Source organism: Amphiura filiformis, chromosome 13 (genome assembly GCF_039555335.1).
Source record: "Amphiura filiformis chromosome 13, Afil_fr2py, whole genome shotgun sequence".
Classification (NCBI taxonomy): domain Eukaryota; kingdom Metazoa; phylum Echinodermata; class Ophiuroidea; order Amphilepidida; family Amphiuridae; genus Amphiura; species Amphiura filiformis.
In genome coordinates, this window is record NC_092640.1 from 25048828 (window position 1) to 25071245 (window position 22418).

The 22418-nt window shown below is 36.8% G+C and overlaps 1 protein-coding gene across 1 annotated transcript in view; it reads right to left on the bottom strand.

The window, feature by feature from the left end:
- Positions 1 to 22418, bottom strand: part of LOC140168155 (uncharacterized) — a 58949-nt gene that overhangs the window by 29194 nt on the left and 7337 nt on the right. Inside the window, exons 2-4 of the mRNA XM_072191478.1 lie at positions 18310 to 19073; positions 17656 to 17784; positions 16086 to 17047 (exon numbers count right to left, since the gene is read on the bottom strand). Coding sequence (XP_072047579.1) covers positions 16086 to 17047; positions 17656 to 17784; positions 18310 to 18673 — 1455 coding nt within the window. The 5' untranslated portion in view covers positions 18674 to 19073. The remainder of the gene's footprint in view (positions 1 to 16085; positions 17048 to 17655; positions 17785 to 18309; positions 19074 to 22418) is intronic.

Below are 22418 nucleotides of genomic sequence, written 5' to 3' on the forward strand. Positions count from 1 at the left end.
TTACATTTATTCAGCGGCATAGATGCTTCCCAGGTTGCCCAATAATAGTAGGCTAGTAGTAGACCTATGTGGTATTCAAAAGGCCCTATATCTAAAAGATTCGGTAAGATCATAAATTCAAGTTCAACGCCGTGATCGTGAATCGTGATATATATGACGAAACGCTGACAAAACCGCAGCCCATGTCCTCTGAGCTCCTCTCTGAAACTGGTAGGTCGTTGCATGATTTTGCTTCTGCGTGGGCGCTATAGTTTTAGGTTCGATTCATACTCACTCGCTGAGTGACGAGCCACTGACATTTTGACCAATGAAAAAGCCTTTTGCAATTCCCATAAAAAGCCGTCTACCTGATCGATCAAAAAAATAACCGCATCGCTCTGAGTGTAAATATTTTGTGAATGACCCAGATCATCGGACCCATGCATGCCATGTCTCTGAACTTCAAATTGTCACGCAAGGTCAGAGGATAACAAAGATGCAACACGTACGATATGTTTTATGTGTGATTTATTATTCACACAATGTGTGTCATACCATAAACTACAGTAGAAGTCGTCCTACTTATAAGTTCATGCATATTATGTGTAAAAAATGCTTGTTTGTTCAGTATGATATTTTCATGATTAGGCCTAGGCCCAGCAGCGTGACCTTTATTCACGTTATCTGTTTCGTTATTATTTTAAGCCTAGGGCTAAATAAATATATTTATCAATCAATAACTTCAAAATCAAAATGATTAACATGAGATCATTTTTTTGTAGTCAATACCAACCCCGGGAACCAACCCGACAATCAAATGTATCGTAAATCATTGACTGGGTTGATCGATCTACATCGAGATCGGAGATCCAGAGTGAGGTGATGTAGTAGCTCATCTTCTGATGCTGATACCGGTGTTGATGAAGTAGGCCTAGTTATCTTCTGCTGATATCGATGTTGTTGAAGTATCTAGAGCTACTGCTGATCAGTGTTGATAAAGTAGCTACTCCACATTCCAGAAAAATACAGCACTAAATTTTTTGGATTAAAAAAATATTATCCTGTTTTGTCAAATGAAACATAGCTAATCCTTTAGTTAGTTCTAACTGGCAATGAAAGTCAAATTTTAATATTTTTGCAATTTGAGAGAAAATGGTTCAAAAACATGGAATTTTGCATGTTTTCTTACAATTGTAGTCACAAAATTGTAAGACTTGGTACAAGTCTAAGCATTCAAAATATTGAGTATAGGGTAAGAGTTACCTCATAATTTTAAAAGTATATGTTATTTTTACTAATTGGTTATGAAGAAGAATGGAAAATGTGTTTTCCTAAAATTAGAATGCATAACTTGAAATTAGTCTTTGTTCAAGTCTTTGGGCTTGATTGTCACAGAATACGAAAAGTTCGAAAAACGCCCTAAAAATGCATGTTTTTGGCCCTTATTTCCAAAAATTGACCAAATATTAAAATTTTACTTTCATTGCCAGTTAGGACTAACTAAAGGATTAGGATTTAGCTATGTTTCATTTGGCAAAACAGGATATTTTTAATCCAAAAAAATTAGTTCTGTATTTTTCTGGAATGGGAAGTAAGCTTCATTATGATAGTGTATTACTTACTTAAAAAAATATGACTTGTTGCCACCTGCTGATATTAGTGTTGATGAAGTAGCCATCTACTGACTACTGACTATATAATAAGGACTTGTGACTTGGATTTGACTTTAAAAAATGACTTGTTACCATCTCTGCTGATATCGGTATTGATAGAGTAGCTATCTACTGCTGACATCATAATATGAAGTAGCTATCTACTGCTGATATCAGCCTTGTTAAAGTTACAGCTGATATCAGTGTTAATGAAATAGTTATCTACTGCTGATATCAGTATTGAAGAAGTATATAACTACTGATGATATCAGTATTGATGTACGTAGTAGCTATCTACTGCTGATATATCAGTGTTGATGAAGTAGCTATCTACTGCTGATATCAGTGTTGTTAAAGTTACAGCTGATATCAGTGTTAATGAAATAGTTATCTACTGCTGATATCAGTATTGAAGAAGTATATAACTACTGATGATATCAGTATTGATGTAGTAGCTATCTACTGCTGATATATCAGTGTTGATGAAGTAGCTATCTACTGCTGATATCAGCATTATTTAAGTTACAGCTGATATCAGTCTTAATGAAATAGTTTTCTACTGCTGATATCAGTATTGAAGAAGTATATAACTACTGATGATATCAGTATTGATGTAGTAGCTATCCACTGCTGATATATCAGTGTTGATGAAGTAGCTATCTACTGCTGAGATCAGTGTCAGTGGCGTAGATTTCTTTTTGACATTTTTGATATTTTGAAGCTAAACTGATGAAATATGGTGTAAAAAGTAGAATAAATGCGTGTGAAGGGCGCAAAAATTTGCATTTTTGGGGCTAAAATGGGCAAGTATGAGGTTAATATGGTCAGAAACCCATTATCAGGCGTCAACATTGGGGGATGATTGTATGGACCATCTCCCCCCTGAAAAAAACAAAATCCTGCCCCCCCCCCACCCCGGATCTACGTCTATGATCAGTGTTAATATAATAGCTATCTATTGCTAACATCAGTATTGATGAACAGGTTTGCTGAAGTAGCTATCCATTACTGATACCAGTGTCAATGGAAATAGCTACACTCTCAGAACATTGGATAAAAAATGAATGGGCAGAAAACAGTTTGTTAAAAAATGCCCAACAATGGTTAAGATTCTTGAAGTTGGGCAAAATACAGTTTAATACATGGTTGGTCAAACCTGTCAATATGGTATTTACACAATGTTGGTTAAAAGTTAACCAACCTTGGTAAAAAACATCCTTTTCCCACCAATAAAGTTGGGCAAAGTATGGTTTTGCCCAACCATGGTCACATGGTGTTCCTTTGCGAACTGTGATTGGTCATTGTGTTGGGCAAAATGCATTTCAGAAAACAAGATGGCCGATATGAGTGGCTTGCTGCAAAGCTGTGGATCGGGGTCTTCAAGATCTGTTGGAGACATTTGAAGGTAGGAAATTATATTATAAAGTATATCATTTCATCGGGTATAACACTTAGTTTAAGTGTGTGCGAGGCCGAGACTGTGAGCAAGACTTACGATGCTTTATCAACGACAACTACCACCACAACCGGTAAGCAGGGCTTCAACTCAACTCTTGCAAAAATATAGGGATAATATAGGACCATTTTGGGAAAAAATATAGGGATAATATAGGAATATTTTGGGGAAAATATAGTTAAAATATAGGGCAAATGAGGATTTTTTATCGACATATTTTACACAAAATGTACAATATTCACAGTATTTAACAGTTTCTTACTAGTGTGTGCATAAGGAGGTAATGGCTTACTCCATCTCCCCTTATAGTGATTCCTATCTAACACTCAAGAAAGCCTATGATCATGTTCAATTAATTGGTGATAAATGTGTTGCTCAAATTTTGACAAAATTGATTTTGTTTCCCACAAAAGTGTCAGTATAGCATTTGTCAAAACATACAAATAATTTTGTTTTATTAGAAGTGTAAGTATGATCTTACACTTGTACATGTAATATGTATAAACAAAACAGACAATAAATGTAGAAGAAAAATGACTTCAGTTAAATTGATACATGCATTTGTTATAATATCACACTGCACAGTCTATACCTTAATGTATAATGGAAGTGCATGCGGTGGACCTTTTGGTTTTATCACATAGTATTTTTACACTAATTGTGGCCTTTGCTGTTTTAATCTACATCAATGATCTGCCTGACAACCTGTCTTCAAGAGAGAAATTATTTGCCGATGACTGCATTGTGTATCAAGAAATCAAATCTGCTGAAGACTCCATAATTCTTCAAAATGACATAAACCATCGACCATCTGCAACTGGGAAACCCAACTGGGAGTCACTCATAAAAATAAGCCAATTGTAAACCGGATCAACCGGTATACAAGGATGAAAACAAGCAATGACATAATTTCCTGAAACTTCTTTCACATTTCCAGAATTTTCCCTGTACTTTGTACAATGAAGATCCAAGTAAAATTTCCTGATATCAGGAAATTTCTGAAGATTTACATTACATCCCTGGGTATACGATGGGAGACAGTCTGCTTGACAAAGTTGATCATTACCCTTACCTGGGAGTAGAGCTCTCATCCAGCCTTACCTGGAACAGACACACAAATCAGATCGCCATAAAACTAAATAGAATTTTGGGACTTCTTCGAAGCAACTTATCCTCTTGTGACAAGTTTTATACAAAGGAGGTAGCGTAAAAAGCACCTGTCTGCCCACTGTTGGAATATTGTCAGACAATATGGGATCCTCACCAGAGAAACAACATTGACACCCTTGACAATTAAGATCCAGAGGTGTGCAGTGCAGCGTGGTTTGTCCATAATGACTATCCAAGACAAGTGTTTCTGACATATGCATGTTGAGACACCTTGACTGGGAGTAACTGGAATCAACACTCACCAAACCCCGCCTATGTCCATCTACTAGGAGACTAATGACATCATACCCAGTATAAACATATCACATCTCATTCAAACCAAAACGCAGAAAACTACATATACTAGGCAGTCCTCAGATCATCTTATCTACCTGCATCAGAGCCAACAAAAATGGCTATTTGCATTTACTATATCCTTGGACCACCCCAGAGTGGAACATGCTTCCTGACACCACCAGATCCGGACAATGTGGACATGATCTATCTCATCAAATCTGCCCACATCTAAGCTGCTGAAACATGCTCTTAGTTTGCGGACTTGCATTGAAGATCTACAAGCGTGTCCCCATTGCGTGGCAGTGTGTGCACTGTGACTATCCACTATTGTGTCATAATGTATAACTGAAACCAATCAAATTGTGTGTATTCTTGATAAGGCACACCAACTGAATAAGAATTTGATGTGAATATCAGTGATTTTTAAACCAAAATGTCAGTAAAAATATTTCTCCACCTAGATACCAAATATCATTATTTTTTTTCCAAATCTTTAAATCAAATTGTGTGCTTGATAAGGCACAGCAACTGAATAAGAATTTGATGTGAATATCAGTGATTTTTAAACCAAAATGTCAGTAAAAATATTTCTCCACCTATTATGTGGTGTTTCATAACTTCATATTAATTAAATATTCCATAAATAATAATGAATGTTAATTTAAACCAATTCGATCAGTGCTGTTATTTTGAAGCCCAATTTATACAAAAGAGCACATTATAGCATCCCTCAGTTGTCTTCATTGAGACACAATATTATAAACAGTGCACGTAAAAACACATACGTACATTTTGAAAAAAAAAAAAAATATAGGAATTATAGGGCATTTTACAACTTTATAGGGAAATATAGGAAAAGTTCAAAAATATAGGAAATATAGGAAATATAGGGCCAGTTGAAGCCCTGGGTAAGCTTAAGCTTAAGCTTACCGGTTGTGGTGGTAGCTGTCGTCGATAAAGCATCGTAAGTCTTGCTCGTAGTCCTGGCCTCGCACACACTTAAACTAAGTGTTATACCCGATAAAATGTTTATAATATAATTTCCTACCTTCAAATGTCCGTCCAATTGGTTAAAATATGAACAATGAAATGAACTTCCCATTCATAGTGTTTAACCAACTATTGGTTATATTTTGCCCATTTTGCCCAACATGCTTTGCCCAACTGGTTGGTTACCGTAATGTTAACCAGTAGTTGGTCAATGTTTTTAACCAACCTGTGGTTATATTGTTAACCAACCCAGGTTGGTTAACAATATAACCAACTGTTGGGCTGTTCACCTGTAAATACATGGTTGGTTAAAATTTTAACCAAGTTGGTTAAAATTTTTAACCAATGTTCTGAGAGTGTATCTATCATTGTTTATAAAGTAGCAATCGACTGTTGATATTGGTGTTGATGAAGTAGCTATCTACTGATAATATCAGTATTGGTGAAGTGCGCAATCTACTGCTGATATCGGTGTTGATGAAGCAGATATATACTGCTGATATCAGTGCTGATGAATTAATTATCTGCTGCTGATATCAGTGTTGATGAAGTAGCTATCACTGTATTAATGAGGTAGATATCTACTGCTGATATCGGTTTTGATGAAGTTATTATCTACTGCTGATATTGGTATTGATGAAGTAGCTATCTACTGACTATATAGATATCTACTTCTGATATCGGTGTTGATGAAGTTGATATCTACTCTTGATGAAGCATCTCAGTATTGGTGAAGTAGCTGCTGTTATGGGTGCTGGTGAAGTAGCTATCTACTGCTGATATCAATATTGATGAAGTAGCCAACTACGGACGATATCAGTATTGATGAAGTAGTTTTATACTGTTGACATCAGTGTTGATGAAGTAGTTTATACTGTTGACATCAGTGTTGATGAAGTAGTTATCTACTGCTGATATCAATATTGATGAAGTAGCTGCTGATGATATAAAAATTGATGAAGTAGCTATCTAATGCTGCTATCAGTGTTGATGAAGTAGCTATCTACTGCTCATATCGGTGTTGATGAAGTAGCTATCTACTGTTTTTATCGGTGTTGTTGAAGTATAGCTATCTACTGCTGATATCAGAGTTGATGAAATATTAATCTTCAGACTACTGATGATATCAGTATTGATGAAGTAGCTATCTACTGCTGATATCGGTGTTGATGTAGTAGCTATCTACTGCTAATATCAGTGTTGATGAAGTAGCTATCTACTGCTAATATCAGTATTGGTGAAGTACTGGTAGCTACCTACTGCCATTTTCTTCAGAAAGGGGAATCATGAAATATATCAGTGATCAATCAATTTATTATAACCCCGTATCGTGGATTGAAAAAAAAAATTATGATCCCCATCTTGGGTTGAACATTTTTATTTTTATACATTAGTCAAAAAAGCCCTTATTTTATATAACCTTGGTGTAAAAAAAGATGACCCCATATTTTTGGTATAAAAATTCTCTTACCAGCATATTCAAGACCCCTTTCCAAAGAATATGACAGCCTGCTAAAATCTAATAATTACTTTAAAACTATTACATCCAGGTTCTTACAGCTTATTAAAATAATGTTTTAAGGTTAGGTTGATATCAAAAATATTTGTAGGATAAATTCAATTGGCGTCTGTTGATGTTTCAAAAACTAATTTCAAAAACTCATCCAGCTGAGGACGCAGTTAGTATTATATACCTCATCTAAAGATTCCCGTCATCTGATTGGTTAAAAGTGCGGGCATAGTTTTGACTATGCCCGCAAAAGTAACTATTCCCCGGGCATAGTTCTGCGTGTGCGTTGTTCCCAGCGTAAAATGATATTAGTTGACAAATATTGACTGTTTTTTATTCGGGGAATGGTTAAAATTATAGGCCTGCGGTGATCTCAAAACCATGACTATACCCGTCGGCTACGCCTCGGGGCATAGTCATGGTTTTGAGATCACCTTGGGCCTATAATTTTAACCATGCCCCTCATAGCAGTCAATATTTGTATACTGTGACAGGGCTCCCGGTAAGCCATCAAATTTTAGCAGTTATTTCTACAGTCCATGGTTACAGTTAAAAAATCGTCTTATATCATTTTGTTTCATTTATGTATTTAGGTAGTGTTTTACTTCTTCACCATTACATTGAAAGAATCCATTAGCGATTGAAACATTTAAATTCTCTGAAAGGGTGGCCGTCAAAAAAGGGGCTTAAAGAGGAATCCAGTTGACCAGGCAAACTTTCAAGGGTAACCCAATTAAGTAGGCTTAAAATATAATCAAGCCAATGTTTGGTTATTGTTCACCTCTATACCAACATTTTAAACCTATCTAATAATTCATTAATGAAAACACTCAAGACCACTATAATTTTATTTATAATGTTTATTACATTTATATATGATGCACACATGACACAGAGAAAAACATGTAACTATTACAGATTCCAGAAAAATACAGCACAATTTTTTTTTTTTTTAAAAAAATTTCTTCCTAATTTGCACAAATAAAACATTCAATCGTTTATTTCTTTGTTGTACGATTACTACTGCAGTGGTACTGTCTTTCAAGCAATTAAAGCCACATTGTAACATTTCCATAAAAAATAGATTAGTATTTCTTTAGCTTTTACTGTCAGATATGTCCCTATTAATTTTGAGCCTAACATAAAAACAAAATGAATATACTACCAGCGCCAATGTCTCAAATGCGTGTCACTCTGTCAGTTGTGCTACGGCACAGTCCTTTGATGTGTGTATGACATAGTACGTACATATACTGTGTTATGAAAATCATGTATGCATTTGAACCACTATTTAATAATTACAGTGGAAATATTAGTCATTGACTATTATTTCTATCATAATTACAACACCTTATGTTTTAAATTTTGCAGGGTATGTTAGTTTAATAAAGTACATCATAATCGTGTAAAAACAGAATTTTGAAAAATATTGAGGGTGTCCTCAGCAAATGTTATAATATGGCTTTTAAGTAGTACTCATGGTCACTAAATAAAATAATCATATTGATTAGTCTATTCCAATTGAAATCCACACACTCCATGACCTTACTTACATGTAATCTGCCACAGAGGGAATGTGAATTTCAAATGGGGTTACCTGATTGGGTGACTCCATTTGAAGTCTACACCCCCTATGAGCTCCTGTGTAGGAGATTTAAAGTTATATCTTCCATAGGGGGTGTCGTGTGTGGATTTCAACTGGCATAACCTATATATTATAGAATGTCGAATAACAGTTTACGTTAATCCGTCCCTATCTCACACATGAAATGCTTTAAATAACTTGCTGAGTGCGAGTGGTGACTAAGCCAAAACGACTTAACTGTAAAAACAAGCAGTTCTCGAAGCACATGTGTCATCTACTTTCACAATTACCATACCAAAAGTTGACCTCAAATGACCTTTGACCTCAGTATGTGACCATCTACCATTGCAGCTATGACTCAATTTTGATATAAAATAGGATCGATTGACCCCATATTTATTGGTCGAGCTATGAGTTTTAAAATATTGGACAAAATGTTTAATATTTTTAAAACTTGATTTTAAAAAAATCAAAATTATTTGATATCAGAAGGATATTCCTCATATTCAGAATGCAATTTGGTGTGTCTGATGTGCTCTCAGGTCCCACAAAAATAATGTGCAAATGTCGCTATCCAAGCCCTTTTAACAAAATTTGAGTTATTAAAATAACTCAAATTTTCTTGCCATGGTGTCCCTTTGAATGAAAAAGATAAAGATTGAAAAGTTGCATTTACTGAAAATGGTACTTTTGTTGCTAGAGTGGCTGGTCCCCAGGGGATGGTCACCACTGGTCATCTCTAACAGGTTATATAGAGAACTTAATAGTACACTGGCTGGAATAGTATTCAGTTCAACTTTTGAATCTGCATCTTATGTCATTCAAGGGTCACCATGGCAAAATATTTTGAGCTAGTTAGTTTTAGAATTGAATGCTAGTACATTTTGAGTTATTATCACATAATAAAGGAATAAATACTTTTGTGGTGTGCTTATATTGGTTATAAAATGCAATATAAAAATACTCTCAAATGACTCAGAACATGATTTGAAAATAGATTTGGCAGAATTTCTTAACACATGGATAAACCAAAATAAATAATTTCTCTACAGCTACAGCATTGATCCTTTGTTCGTTGAATTTTAAGAATAATTCATACATAACATGATTTACCAAAAGACAAAATTCACACACTGAACATCAATATCCCAATCAACATTAATCGCAGTTTGCACCAAATAAGATATTATAGCCCCGTCAGACTTTCCTGCCGCTGCGGAATTTTATTTCAGCACAGACAACAGTTGTGGAGTTACAGTCAAAAATGAGGAAAACCAATATTTGATCAATAAATCAATAACTACTTGCCTTGAGTTGCTGAATTTTCAGTGCAGTAGTTGTAGTCCTTGCCCTATAATATACATATCTTACTTGTCACTAATGCGCTACAATTTTTTTGAGAAAAATGCAAACATAGGCACAAAATTGGCCAGGGGTGTAGTACCCCCTTAAGTCGATCATGCTTTTTATGATGAGCATAATTGCTTACCTACCTATAGATGCTGTATTTATTGAGTTATTGTGTACCTAAATCGTCATTTTACCGAGAAAATGAACATTGAAATAATGGCCGTTGAAGTTTAAAGTTGGCACATTTTGCACTTTGATCGAAGCTCACAGGAGAATGCGGCATTTCTCGTTTTTCTACCTTACATTACATGAACATCAGGTAAATCCACAGCCCCTTGAGAAGTTTGGGCAAAATCTATTCATATCTTGATGTTTAAATCGGGGAAAGAACTTGAAAAAATTCACATTTATTAGCTAAAACGGAGCCATTTGACCGCTAGGTTTTTGTGAAATTAGTGCTTCCGTGGTGCTTCCATAAGATGCGCCGCGCATGCAGGTAAGCGTTGCGTATGCGTAGTGTATCTGTGCGTTGACAAATTGCGCGACTACAAAACGCGATGCGTTGTTGCGCACGTGTACCCCGATGGTACAACAAAGATTTTCTATCCTTTTTTTGATTGCGAAAACGAGTGAAATAGTGAAATTAAATCCATAAAATGGAGCAGTTAGAGTTAACAAATCTGGATTTTCTTTCCTTGTATTTATAAAAAACATAACAAAGTAAATACATTTCAAAAAAGCTCAATTTCGCGAAAGAAACAATGTTTAGAGTACACAGCCACGTTAACCAACCAAAAATCTTTAATATGAAGATAATAACAGAGATCCTTTAATAATAGAGATAGGACACTCTCTACAAACTGCCTATACCATGCTATACAGCAGTTGAAGACATGCAATTCGCAAGCGTCGTCGCCGGCCAAGTCTTACTACGATCGTGTAATGAGAAGATACCATAGAGTCCTACATATAGAGATCTGAGGAAGAGACAGTCCGAATTGACCTAGTGACCTATAATTTATCCGAGAATCACATTTTTAGAGTATAAGTCCGCCCACCGCTGTCAATCATTCTAATGAACAAATAAACAAGCTCTGGCAATGACGTAATCCTAATTATAAATGAGAGAATCACATTGTACATGTACTGTCTGCTGTACTAGATGTCTTCCAACAAGTGCCGGAGTGTCGCGGTCCTGATAATAAGCCATGTTTCTAATCATATGCAAATTCTAATCATATGCAAATTTCTAATCATATGCAAATTCCTGATTTATGAACTCTCACCAGTTTCAAAATATAGTAGTTTTTGTTACCCTTTTATCTCAATTCATGACAAAAATTTGTGTTTATGTGCCCATATCATTTTCCTTGCAAAGTTACGGTATTTTTTGTGAATATGGAATGTTGAAAGCCTTTCTTGTAGTTATTTATAAAACATATAGCTATTAGGAGTTGTAGAGAGAAATTTGGAAGCTTTTAAAACTGCAACCCAAACAAAGCAAATTTGAAATTTCGTTGTGTGCATATTCATACCGTTAAGTTTAATAATAGCGCGTCAAAGATGAATGGCCCTCCGACTGTATAAAGTGAAGAGATCTCCAAATTATGAAGATTAAGATATTATGGTGGTATCTGGTTGAATAGATAGTTTTCCCACACTATAGACCATTCCTGTAATTGGTAACTTATTACCGTTGATGGGGTGAACATCAATATTATATATTATAAAATAATGAAAGCGGGATCAAGAAAGGTATCATGTGGTTATAAGGAGTAACAAAATAAGGCTAAAGAAAAAGTTGTTGTGTTGCCCTCAAGTGGGAAAATGTGAAAGTTGGGTCGGACGGTCAGATTTTTTTTCTTCTTTTTTTTAACCTTCATTTTTTTAAAAATCCCCTCAAATATTAAATAATGCTTTAATTAGGGGACATCAATTTTGACTTTTGGATACCTGTTAGACATCAATTAAAGGCTAGTCTTTCAATAAAATATTAATTCAAAGTGAAAAACATTGATTTTTTGAACAAATCTGTAAAAATCATCATTCAAAAAAAAAAAAATTGCGACCCTGATTTTCCAGGATTTAGGGTCGGGCGGTTGAGGGCAACACAACAAATTTTTTTTGCCTAATCATGTGATACCCCTCTTGAACTTGCTTTTGCTACCCTATAATATGTGATATCGATTATGCATGCCACACAAGTGTTATTGTTAGACACTGTCAATCATTCCTTCATGAATATGCAAGAATTCTTTCATATAAAGCACAAGGACTTGGCCTGTTGCTGCGCTATCTGTACCTCTTTAATCTATGCTCATACTCATTGCACAGTGATTTAGCACATTGGGCTATTCCAATTGAATTCCATACACCCCCTATGGAAGACAGGGAGTGTAGATTTCAAAAGGAGTCACCCATTCAGGTAACCACATTTGAAAATCACCCTCCCTTTGTGGGAGATTAAGATCATGTCTTCCAGAAGGTGTATGGATTTCAACTGGAATAGCCCAATTTTGACGTAATATAAGGTCAGTAAACATACAGACATACAGGTCCACAATTAGCTGACAATAATGATTTTAAAGTGGTACTTGTGTCTTGTTCTGAAATATTCTCCTAACAAAAGATGAAAAAAAAAACCCACTTTCTATCATGGATCGTATCAGTGAATGACACTGGACTAAAAACTTTGGAACAAAAAACCCACCAGAATATCAAACTGCCTTCAATTAGCTCAATTTCTTTACAGTTTCTCTTTGTCCTCTGGTTTTCATATCTCATTCCAGGATGAGGAAGTCACACATATCCAAGTCATCTGATGACACTCCTGTAGGTAGTCTCTGTTTACTGTATCTGAAACATTGAAAAAAGAAAAGATTCTACCAACTTAATGTGTATTTAAGTTAATGCAATCAAAAGGGACCCTGGAATGACTGAAGTATGATATAGTGTACTGTACACATATGACAATATGTTTTCAACAAGTTGCCCCCTAAGCGAGTTTCACCCTTCCAGTAAAAATGACCATGTTTTTTCATATAAATCGATTTTGGAAAGTCATTTCAAGGCAAACTGCAGTTAAAAATAAGTACATATTGCATTTTCTTGAAACATAGTGGAATTGGTAAGGTTTGTGTACAAACAAAGGCTAAGAGGAGTTTGCAGTTACAAACCACTGTATTTTTTAATAGTGCTGAACAGATTTCACATTTACTCACCTAATGACCACCTTTTTCTCTGAAATTAGTAAAATGGCAAAAATGTTGTTACTGTTTCTCGAATGGTGCTCATTTTTTTTTATTTTAGCACTATTATAGGCTGGGGTCCATTTAACTAAACTTTTAACCCTTCGTAACTCAGGTAACCATTCGTAAAGTAATGCCCAATACTAGACATAACTTTACAAAAGGTTCCTGTAGTAAATCCCCATTACTTGAAGGGTTTAGTGAAATGGAACTTATGACTTGTTGTAAGTTACGAATGATTTTGAGACTTACGAAGCTTCGTAAAGTTTAGTGAAATGGACCCCATGTCTCACTGAACACCCCCATTAATTTTACAGTTGAGTGGCTGGCTTGCAGTAATTATACACTAAACACAACTATAATATTTTCTTATGCATATTTGTTCCAATTTCAAAACAGAAAAACCTTTGTATAACATTAATTTTGATTTATATTTCAGTATCTGATAAAGAACAATTGATGGTTCACCAGAATAAGTAGTAGAGTAAATCACTTGCCAGTAGTAAATTGCTTGGCACAACTTACATCCTAAAATTGAAAAGAAAAAAAGGAAGGCAATCAATAAAACTTACCGTAAATCTGTGACACCTTCATCTTCACAAACTGCCAGCAACTCTTCAAAATCATCCTTCCCAAGATCAATGTCATACAAGCGTAATGTTTTAATGGCCCTTGCAGATTTGACTCCAGTCAAAAAATCTTGCACACAATCTTCAGGAACAGTACATGTAGCATCATCAGCATGAGGGCGCAGCGTCAGCCATTCTAGAGCTTTCCAGGTTTCCAATGCATGGCCTACTTCCTTAAGCAAGTCAGCAGGATAGTTGCTACCATAGATCCGGAGTTCTTCAAGATGGGGCAGTTTAACACGTAATGTCCGCAACAACTCAGTGTGGGTGTCCTGACTTAGGTCATGTACACTGAGAGCAAAGTACACTAAAGTGTCATGTAAGTTATTCATTAAATGTGCTGCAACATTATCGTTCATTCCGTTGCCATCAATAGTCAACTTATTCAGATGTGTCGGCACATTTTGCACTAGCAATGCCATATCTTCAGCCGGTGCATCCATTTGTGTCATGTACAAACGGGACCGCAATGAGGATGACTCGTATAACTTGTTCAGATTCGCTGCAAGTGTTGGAATGGTTTTTCCAGCCTCTACTTTGTTCAATGAAATGTCAAGTCTGCATAACTTTGGCATTTTTGGAAGGGATGTCATGAGTTTCGTCATGTGTGTCGCGATCAAAGTAGTTCCCCTGAGCTTCAACGTTGATAAGGATTTCAAGTGACCTTTCTCGACTGCACGTACAATGAACTTGAACATCTCATCAAGCCTGAATGCATTTAAGTCAAGCATGTCCAAGTTTGTATGTTGGAATGACTCAATAAGTGAAGAGATGTTTGTTTCCGACGCAGGTGACAGACCTTTGTTCTGAACAGAAGCAATACATGCCATATTTGCAACAGACTGCGCTGGAGTATAGTGTCTCCACTCCGGGTGCAGAACTTCTTGCCCATTGTCTTCTTTGAAGGCTCGGAAAAGTTCTTCGAGTTGGCTATTTGTAAATTCTTTCATATTTTGTAAAGCATCTACATACTCTCTGAGGTTTGGTCCGTAATAAATGAATGGATGACTTGGGTGCGCAATAGGACGAAGCGTTAAATTGCGAACAGTATCAGGCTCACTGTGTGTAAAGCAATAAGCGAGAGAGACAGCGACTTTTGAAGAGATACCGTAGAGCAAAACTCTTCCATCTTGGAATACTTCTTTCCAAACACCGTTGAACATGTTCTTCGCGTCAGCTTCAAAGTTACACTCCAAAATTAATGCAATGAACTGCTGAATCGACAAAGTTGACGGGGTTTCGTCACCGTCATCAAATGGCAATTGTTCATCTAAGTATTGGGACATAAAAGGTTTAACTTTGTCGTTGAAAATCTCCATCAACTTTCTGATGATGAGCTTTGCAGCATTCTTTGAGCTAGCGGCAAACATAAGGACTAAACCTACACTCAAGGCATCTTTGACAGTGTGGATTTCCGTTAGATATTTTGTCAGCCTTTCTGGACGGTCTTCATTGGCAAGATATTTACCGCAACAAAACTCTTGTCCGGACTTGTGGAAAAATTGTAAGTTTTTTTCACTTTCATGTCCTCTGTAGCTCAAGATGCCCATTTGCCTAGCATCACCTATCTCACTCACTGTACAACATTTCAGCATGTCCTCCTCTGTGAACAGAATCTGTGTTGAAGTTGGTTTTAGGCCTTGAAGACTTACTTCTCCTAGATGGTCAGTCAGGTCCTGTCAACGAATGAGAAAATAAATTTATTAGTCAGCGGGTTTCTCCAGAAGTTTTAAGGGTGCATCTCAGCAGCGTGGCTTATCTCACTATTTAGTGAGGGTGCAAAGCCATATTTTCGTCCCCATTTGTCAATTTTTTGTCCCAATTTGAGTGATTTAAATGACAATTTACTCTTTGCCCTCCCAATTTTCAACCCAGAAAATTTCTGTGGGAGAAATTTACCCCGCCCCCCCTGCTACAACACTGGCATATCCAGAAACCTTAAAGACCCAGGGTGCGCACCAGCAAGAATAGCCCCAAATAGAGCAATTTGGCATGTTTAAGACAGACTCGGTGTTACACCCCTCTGCACCCCCTGGATATGCCCCTGGTTTCCTACAAATTAGAATTATTTATTCAACTGCATATGCATGTACATCTCAATTTCCTCGCTAAAGATCACTTGGCAACTAAGTTGCAGGTAAAAGTTTTATCAGGGGGCAGCTCCCCCCCTTTGCCCCCTGGCTATGCCACTGTAATGATAGGTGACCTGATATTTATTTTAAATACATGCAAATACTTACCAAAAGTTTTGAAGAAGGATATTGTTGCATTTTGAACATGATATTGAAGATCGCCATGTACAACTGATGACGCCTCTCTGGAATTCCTTTCTTGCCATCGGTTTCAGCCCAGTACCAGCAAAGAAGTTGTCCTGCTAATGGGGTTGATATCTCTACAAAATGTTTGTTCTGTTTGATATGTTTCTGCAAACGCTTTCCTAGTGCGACAGCTATTGTGTCATTTGGGGTTTGGTTGAAGAACTTGGTTACCAATTTCAAGCCATCCGATTTAGTCATCTTCCGTAATTCCAGCCGTTCATATACTCCAGCATATTCAGTCGCGTGACTATTCAAAATTTCAGCTTCCCTCCAAGGTCTCGTAGTGACAAGAACCTTCCATTGCCGCATTTCTTTACACTGCAAAATCTTCACGACATTGCCGGTATTAGATTTTTGCTTGTGTAACAAATCCGAGGGCGCTTCATCTAATCCATCAAAAACGACGGCGATTGATTTGCCTAACTCGGGATTGCGAAGGACATTTCGTAAAATTGCAGGGTTAAGGTTGTAGTCGGGTGAAAGTATTTGTGAACATATTGCATCCTCGATATTACTGCTGCGGTCCAGTTTACCGAGTTCCAAAATGAACAAAAGTCGTATGTGGTTCAAACCAGCAGACTCTTCCGCTTCAGACCAGTCATGAGCTAATTTGGCACAGAACGTTGACTTTCCTTGCCCAGGATCTCCTGATAGAATAAACCGTACACCCTTTTGATCTTGAGCAAGAAATTTTGTGTAGGGTATCAACGGTTTTTTGACATGTTGTCGTCTAGCTCCAGGTATTTTGATGTCTATGGTTAAGGGCACAAAAATATCATTAAGATCCACATATGTGCCAGGTTTCCATGGGTACATCTGCTTCTTACAGAGGCATTTGATGTAGAAAGCTCTAAGATCTTTCCTGATATCCTCAATGATTGCATCTGTTAAAGAGACAAAAAGAATGTAAAATAAATCCTGTTGGCCTGTTGGTGCTTAGATGCCAATTTTTGTGCCCCCCCCCTTCAAAAACCTTCTGCAGGCCCTGCCCCATATACATTTATTACGGTGTCTAGCACCCTCTCGTACGACCATGGACATCCACGATTGATGTGGGTCCACAACTTATGAGTGAAGTGTCATAGGTGGGTCCACATTTGTCAGTGAAAATAAATAAACAAATGCTTATATTTCTATGACCCCTTTGCCAATTCTTTGTGGGGGATCAATAATACTTATGAAAGTGACAGTATAATCCACCTTAAAAAGATGCTCATGGCATATGCTTGTAGTTTGATCAGCTTGTTTTTTGGCGGGAATTGTTAGGCTTTTACCACTACGCCGAAAAGTAGACCCACATTTAGAGTGATATAGTTGTCTGGTCTATATTGTGCATGTTTAAATAAAGTAGACAGAAGTATAGGACTTAAATTAATAATTTGTGATACTTCTGGCGAGATGTCAAAAGACAATTCTCGAAATAAACCGCAATGTTATAAGGCCCGCCAATTACGAGCTGATCAAAGTATAAGCTGTTTTCTTGATCACTCACCTTCTGCTACCCTTGAATTGCCTGTTTCAGGTCCTGGATCTGATTTGCTTTTTTGAAAAATGATTGTTTGAGCATTGTAAACATCTCCATGGATGATTTTTTGCTTGCCATGCACAACTGTTTGGTCAGCTACATAGAGAATACAAAAAGATTACATTAAGTTATTTCACTGTCATTTTGTACTTCTTGGTTAACATGCAAATATTGCAAATTTCAAAAAAATCAAAATTATTTGATATCAGAAGGACAACATTCGTATTCAGAATGCAATTTTGATATGTTTGATGTGCTCTCATGTCCCAGAAAAAATACTGTGCAGACAGTGCAAACTGTATAAACAGTGATCAGAGTGACCATCTCTCTTTCAATGGCGATTAGGCCAGACTCCTCCATGTAATGTTGCTATAAGGGGATCGCTACACCTCCTCCACAGCAAGTCTGTTACCTTCCCAGCATTTAAGAATGCTGGTACCCATTTATACACCTAGGTGGAGAGGAGTAATCGAGATAAAGTGCCTTACTCAAGGGCACAACACGATGTTGTCGCCGGGGCTCGAACCCGCAACCTTCCTATTATGTGTCAGAGCCTGTTCCGCTCGGCCACCATGCTCCTGAGCCCTCAATTAGACAAAACTTATATGAAAATTGTATTACCTTGTGAAGAGAGTAATTCTGAAACTGTATTTGGAACACTTTCAGTCAAAATATCCCCTGGAAGTGGCTTGGGCACCAATGAAGCATTTTCCTCTGGTGGCTGAAATGACCTTCCAGGTGTTGATGAAGTACTCGGCTCTGGTGAAGTTCCTGGCTCCGATGAAGTTCTTGGTCCTGATGAAGTATTTGGTTCTGAAGTGCATGGTTTTATAAACGACCCTGGTTCAGAAGAGTCTGGTTCCAAAGTTCTTGGCCATGGAGAGCTTGGCTCAAGCACTTGTTCAGGCTCATGCTGAACTTGTTCACATATTTTAGTCCTCTTGAGAGAACTAGGGAGGTTTTGATCATTATTTCTCTTTGACATTTTTGCTAGTGAGTACGCCTATTAACCATGAAAAAAAAAATGAAAAAATGAGAATATAGAACTTTCTCTGAATCACTGAACCAATACTAAGCTTGTTTGTACTCATTTTAATGCATTTTTCATGCTGATAACAAATATGGTCATGTAAATGTACAATTCTGAAAAAGTTGACTTTTTAAAGAAAATTTAAAACTTGTCCTATGCAGTCAACACTCACATGGAAAGGGTTAATTTTCCTTTGACATTGGTTCTACAAGAACCTTCGGTAGATAGTGGACCCCTTAGTTAGTTTGGAGATAATGTCTATGTCTGAAATGGTTACCAGTAGTAGTGACTTGGTTTCAACATGTAAATCTCCATCCATAATTCATTATTGCTGATGCTTTCCATCAGCTGTAAGCTGAAATAAGCAAAAAATATTATAAGTTTACATTATCACAATGAAACAAATAAAAAAGAAACAGAACTAAATTGAAATTCAATCAGTTGATTTGCAAATTCATCATTGGGTAAACTTTATTATTAGACAAAACGAAAGTCAATAAAGGGTTTTTTGTTGTTTTGTTTTGTATGACTTGAACTTTGTTCAGAGAGAGACTTTGTTACTTTTCTATCTATATACTGAAACTTGCAAGTTAGTTATCTCCAGATCTGTGTTGTACATCAAAAAAGATATAATTACACTCCCCACAATGCATTTCTTCCCTGTAATGATTTGCTTTACCTCAATTGCAAGATCTGGATGCATCCTGTTCACTGAATAGCAAATCAGTACAGGGAAGAACTGCATTGTGGGAAGCTTACTTCAAGATATCTTCTTCTGGCATACATGGTACCAGCTAGCAGAGTTCCCTATTATGTCACATATAACGCAATCAAAAATAAGTATGTCCAGCGAAGATTTTACAAATCCAATGCGGTATATGTTTTGTTTTGTCCACTTTTCCTTTCACTCCTCCCGACTCAAACTCGGTCAAAATAAACTTGAAATGCTCAAAACTTACATTCTTATACACATAATGAAATACTTTAGCACACAATTGCATCATTTCAGTATTATAAATTCCTTACATATTGTAGGTCAGTTTTGGCAATTTCAATTCAGCTGAATTCATCCTTTTTTTGTGTTTACATTATTTAAAATGGTTTACTAACATTAAAAACAAAACAAAATAGTGTATATAACTAATTAATTTTGAATAATAATAATGAATGAATTAATTGAAATAAAGCAATTTTCCAGATGGGTTAGAGCATACACTGTAAAAATACAATCTATACATTGCAAATGTGTAAATTGGCTAATTATGTTGTTGTCAATGAAATTGGCTAATTATGTTGTCGTCAATGAAAGTGAACCATATTGCCGGGGGTTTCTTGAGTTATTATTTGATGGGGTGTGTTACCCGATATTCAAAACCCTACCCCATTTCTAAGGGTGGAGCCTAATTTTTACTCAAAAGATGGCTAAATTATACTCTTTTAGGGTGCTTTTTTTGAAACATGGCCCTATTCTAAGGATTACCATAGTCAACCAGAGAATACCAATTATTCAATTGTTAATTTGAAATGCAGCAATTTTGACTGTTGTGATTTGCAACTTTTGAAAATGCACCAACTTTCATCAATCTTTGTCAATTTAAAGTGTTTGGTAGCAAATTTGGAATCAAATTGGAGCTAACAAGACACAGTCTAATCAAGCATTGTCATAACAAAATCACGTTTTGGTGTAGGATGGGTTACAGAAGTGCGGAGTTTATTTTCGAGGTGCTTATTATCTTCACCTTGTCTATGTCACCAGAAGGGCCTCTAACTCCGAAAGGTTACAAGCCTGGGTGAAACATAGGCATAGCTAGTGGTTGTCAGTGGTGGTGCCACAGGGGGCATGGGGGAAAATGCTCCCCAGTCAGAACTCTTGCCCCCCCCCGTTGCTCCCAGTAAAAACCCAAAATTATGAAAAATTTCCACTTTTTGCTGCAATTTAAGGGCTGGGGTATGAACGTTTGGACAGTTTTTTTGTGGGACATGAGAGCACATCGAATTGCATGAATATCAAGAATGTCCTTCTGATACCAAATAATTTTGATAATCTAATGATATGTACTTAAAAGTGTATGTAGCTGGGATTTGTTTCTCCAAAACACCAAAACAATCAGGTCTTTTGGGGGAAAACAATGTATATATCTTCAATATGAGAGGTCAAAATTTTCAATTGATCATCAGCTTTTCATCCCAGTTACATACACTTTAAATACATATCATTAAATTTATAAAATTTACTTCTAGGACTGTTAAAAAATATCAAATTTTAATAATTTGTCACAAAATTTGTATTAATTAGGCCTATATCGCTAATTTCAAAAAAATAAAAAAAGGACATTCCTCATATTCAGAATGCAATTCAATATGTCTGGTGTACTCTCAGCTCCCACGTATAAAAAATATGTGAAAACATTGCTAAACGTCAATATCAGATCCCTTAACCCTAACAGGACGGTATGCGAGGGGTCTCGGGTTCGAATCCCACCCAGAGCAAACAACTTCTTTCCTTCTTTTCTCTCTTTATTCCTTCCTTCTTTCCCTTCCCGTCGCCAAAAAGCCCTTAGGCGGTCAGGGTTAGGTTACCACTATCGAAACTCAATATAGGCTTCCTTAACCCTAACAGGACGGTATACTACAAAATACTACTTGATATATGCGCTGTTCGTGCATGCATCCCACGTGGTATGATGACGCAATCGCCCTAAGTGATATATAGGCACGGTTTCGCTGGCCAGCGAAGCCCAAGACCCATGGCAAAGTGTCGCCGACCCAGTGCCTGGCATGCGAGGGGTCTCGGGTTCGAATCCCACCCAGAGCAAACAACTTCTTTCCTTCTTTTCTCTCTTTACACAGCCGTGACGTTAGTCACGGCTGTGTCTTTTTTCTTCCAGGTTCTTTCTTCTTTCTTTCTTTCTTCTTTCTTCTTCTGCCGACCACTACATTTGCTCTAGCACTTACATGCTTACAGCGATTTTGACCTAACTTGGTCACAACCATTATTGACCATGCCCCTACATGTCATATGAAACTCGTGGGGTCAAAGGTCACGCAGGGGTCATAGGGGTCAAAAACGTGATTTCAACTCAAAATGCTTCTTCTCTCACAGATTACGTAGGACAGTGACACCACTTGCACATATGCATTGTTATTATCCAGTGTCTATGGGGTCCTCACAGATTTGGGGTCAAAGGTCATTAAGGGGTCACTTCCGGTATAAAACGAAAAACCTTCAAAATTTTTTATTTGCTAAGAAAAACATAGGACAGTAACGGTATGTTCACACATGAATTGTGGTTACCCAATTCATATGTGCTATTTTTTTATTTCGGGTCAAAGGTCATTAAGGGGTTACTTCCGGCCTGAGACGAAAAACCTTCAAAATGCCCCTTCTGCCACAAATAACATAGCAAAGTGATGCCACGCGCACCCATGCATTGACATTAGCCAATGTCTATGGGGTTTTCATGTATTTTGGGGTCAAAAGGTCATTGGGGGTTACAACACGGCTGTGTTCGTGGTCTTAGACCACAGCTAAGTCTAGTTATTCCTTCCTTCTTTCCCTTCCCGTCGCCAAAAAGCCCTTAGGCGGTTAGGGTTAAATTGATCTTTCAAATGATTTTGTGGTGAAATGCAGAGTTGCACACATTGCAAAAATTGTGACTTTCATTGCTAGGAGGGGTGCTGAATCGATGCAAATTTGGTA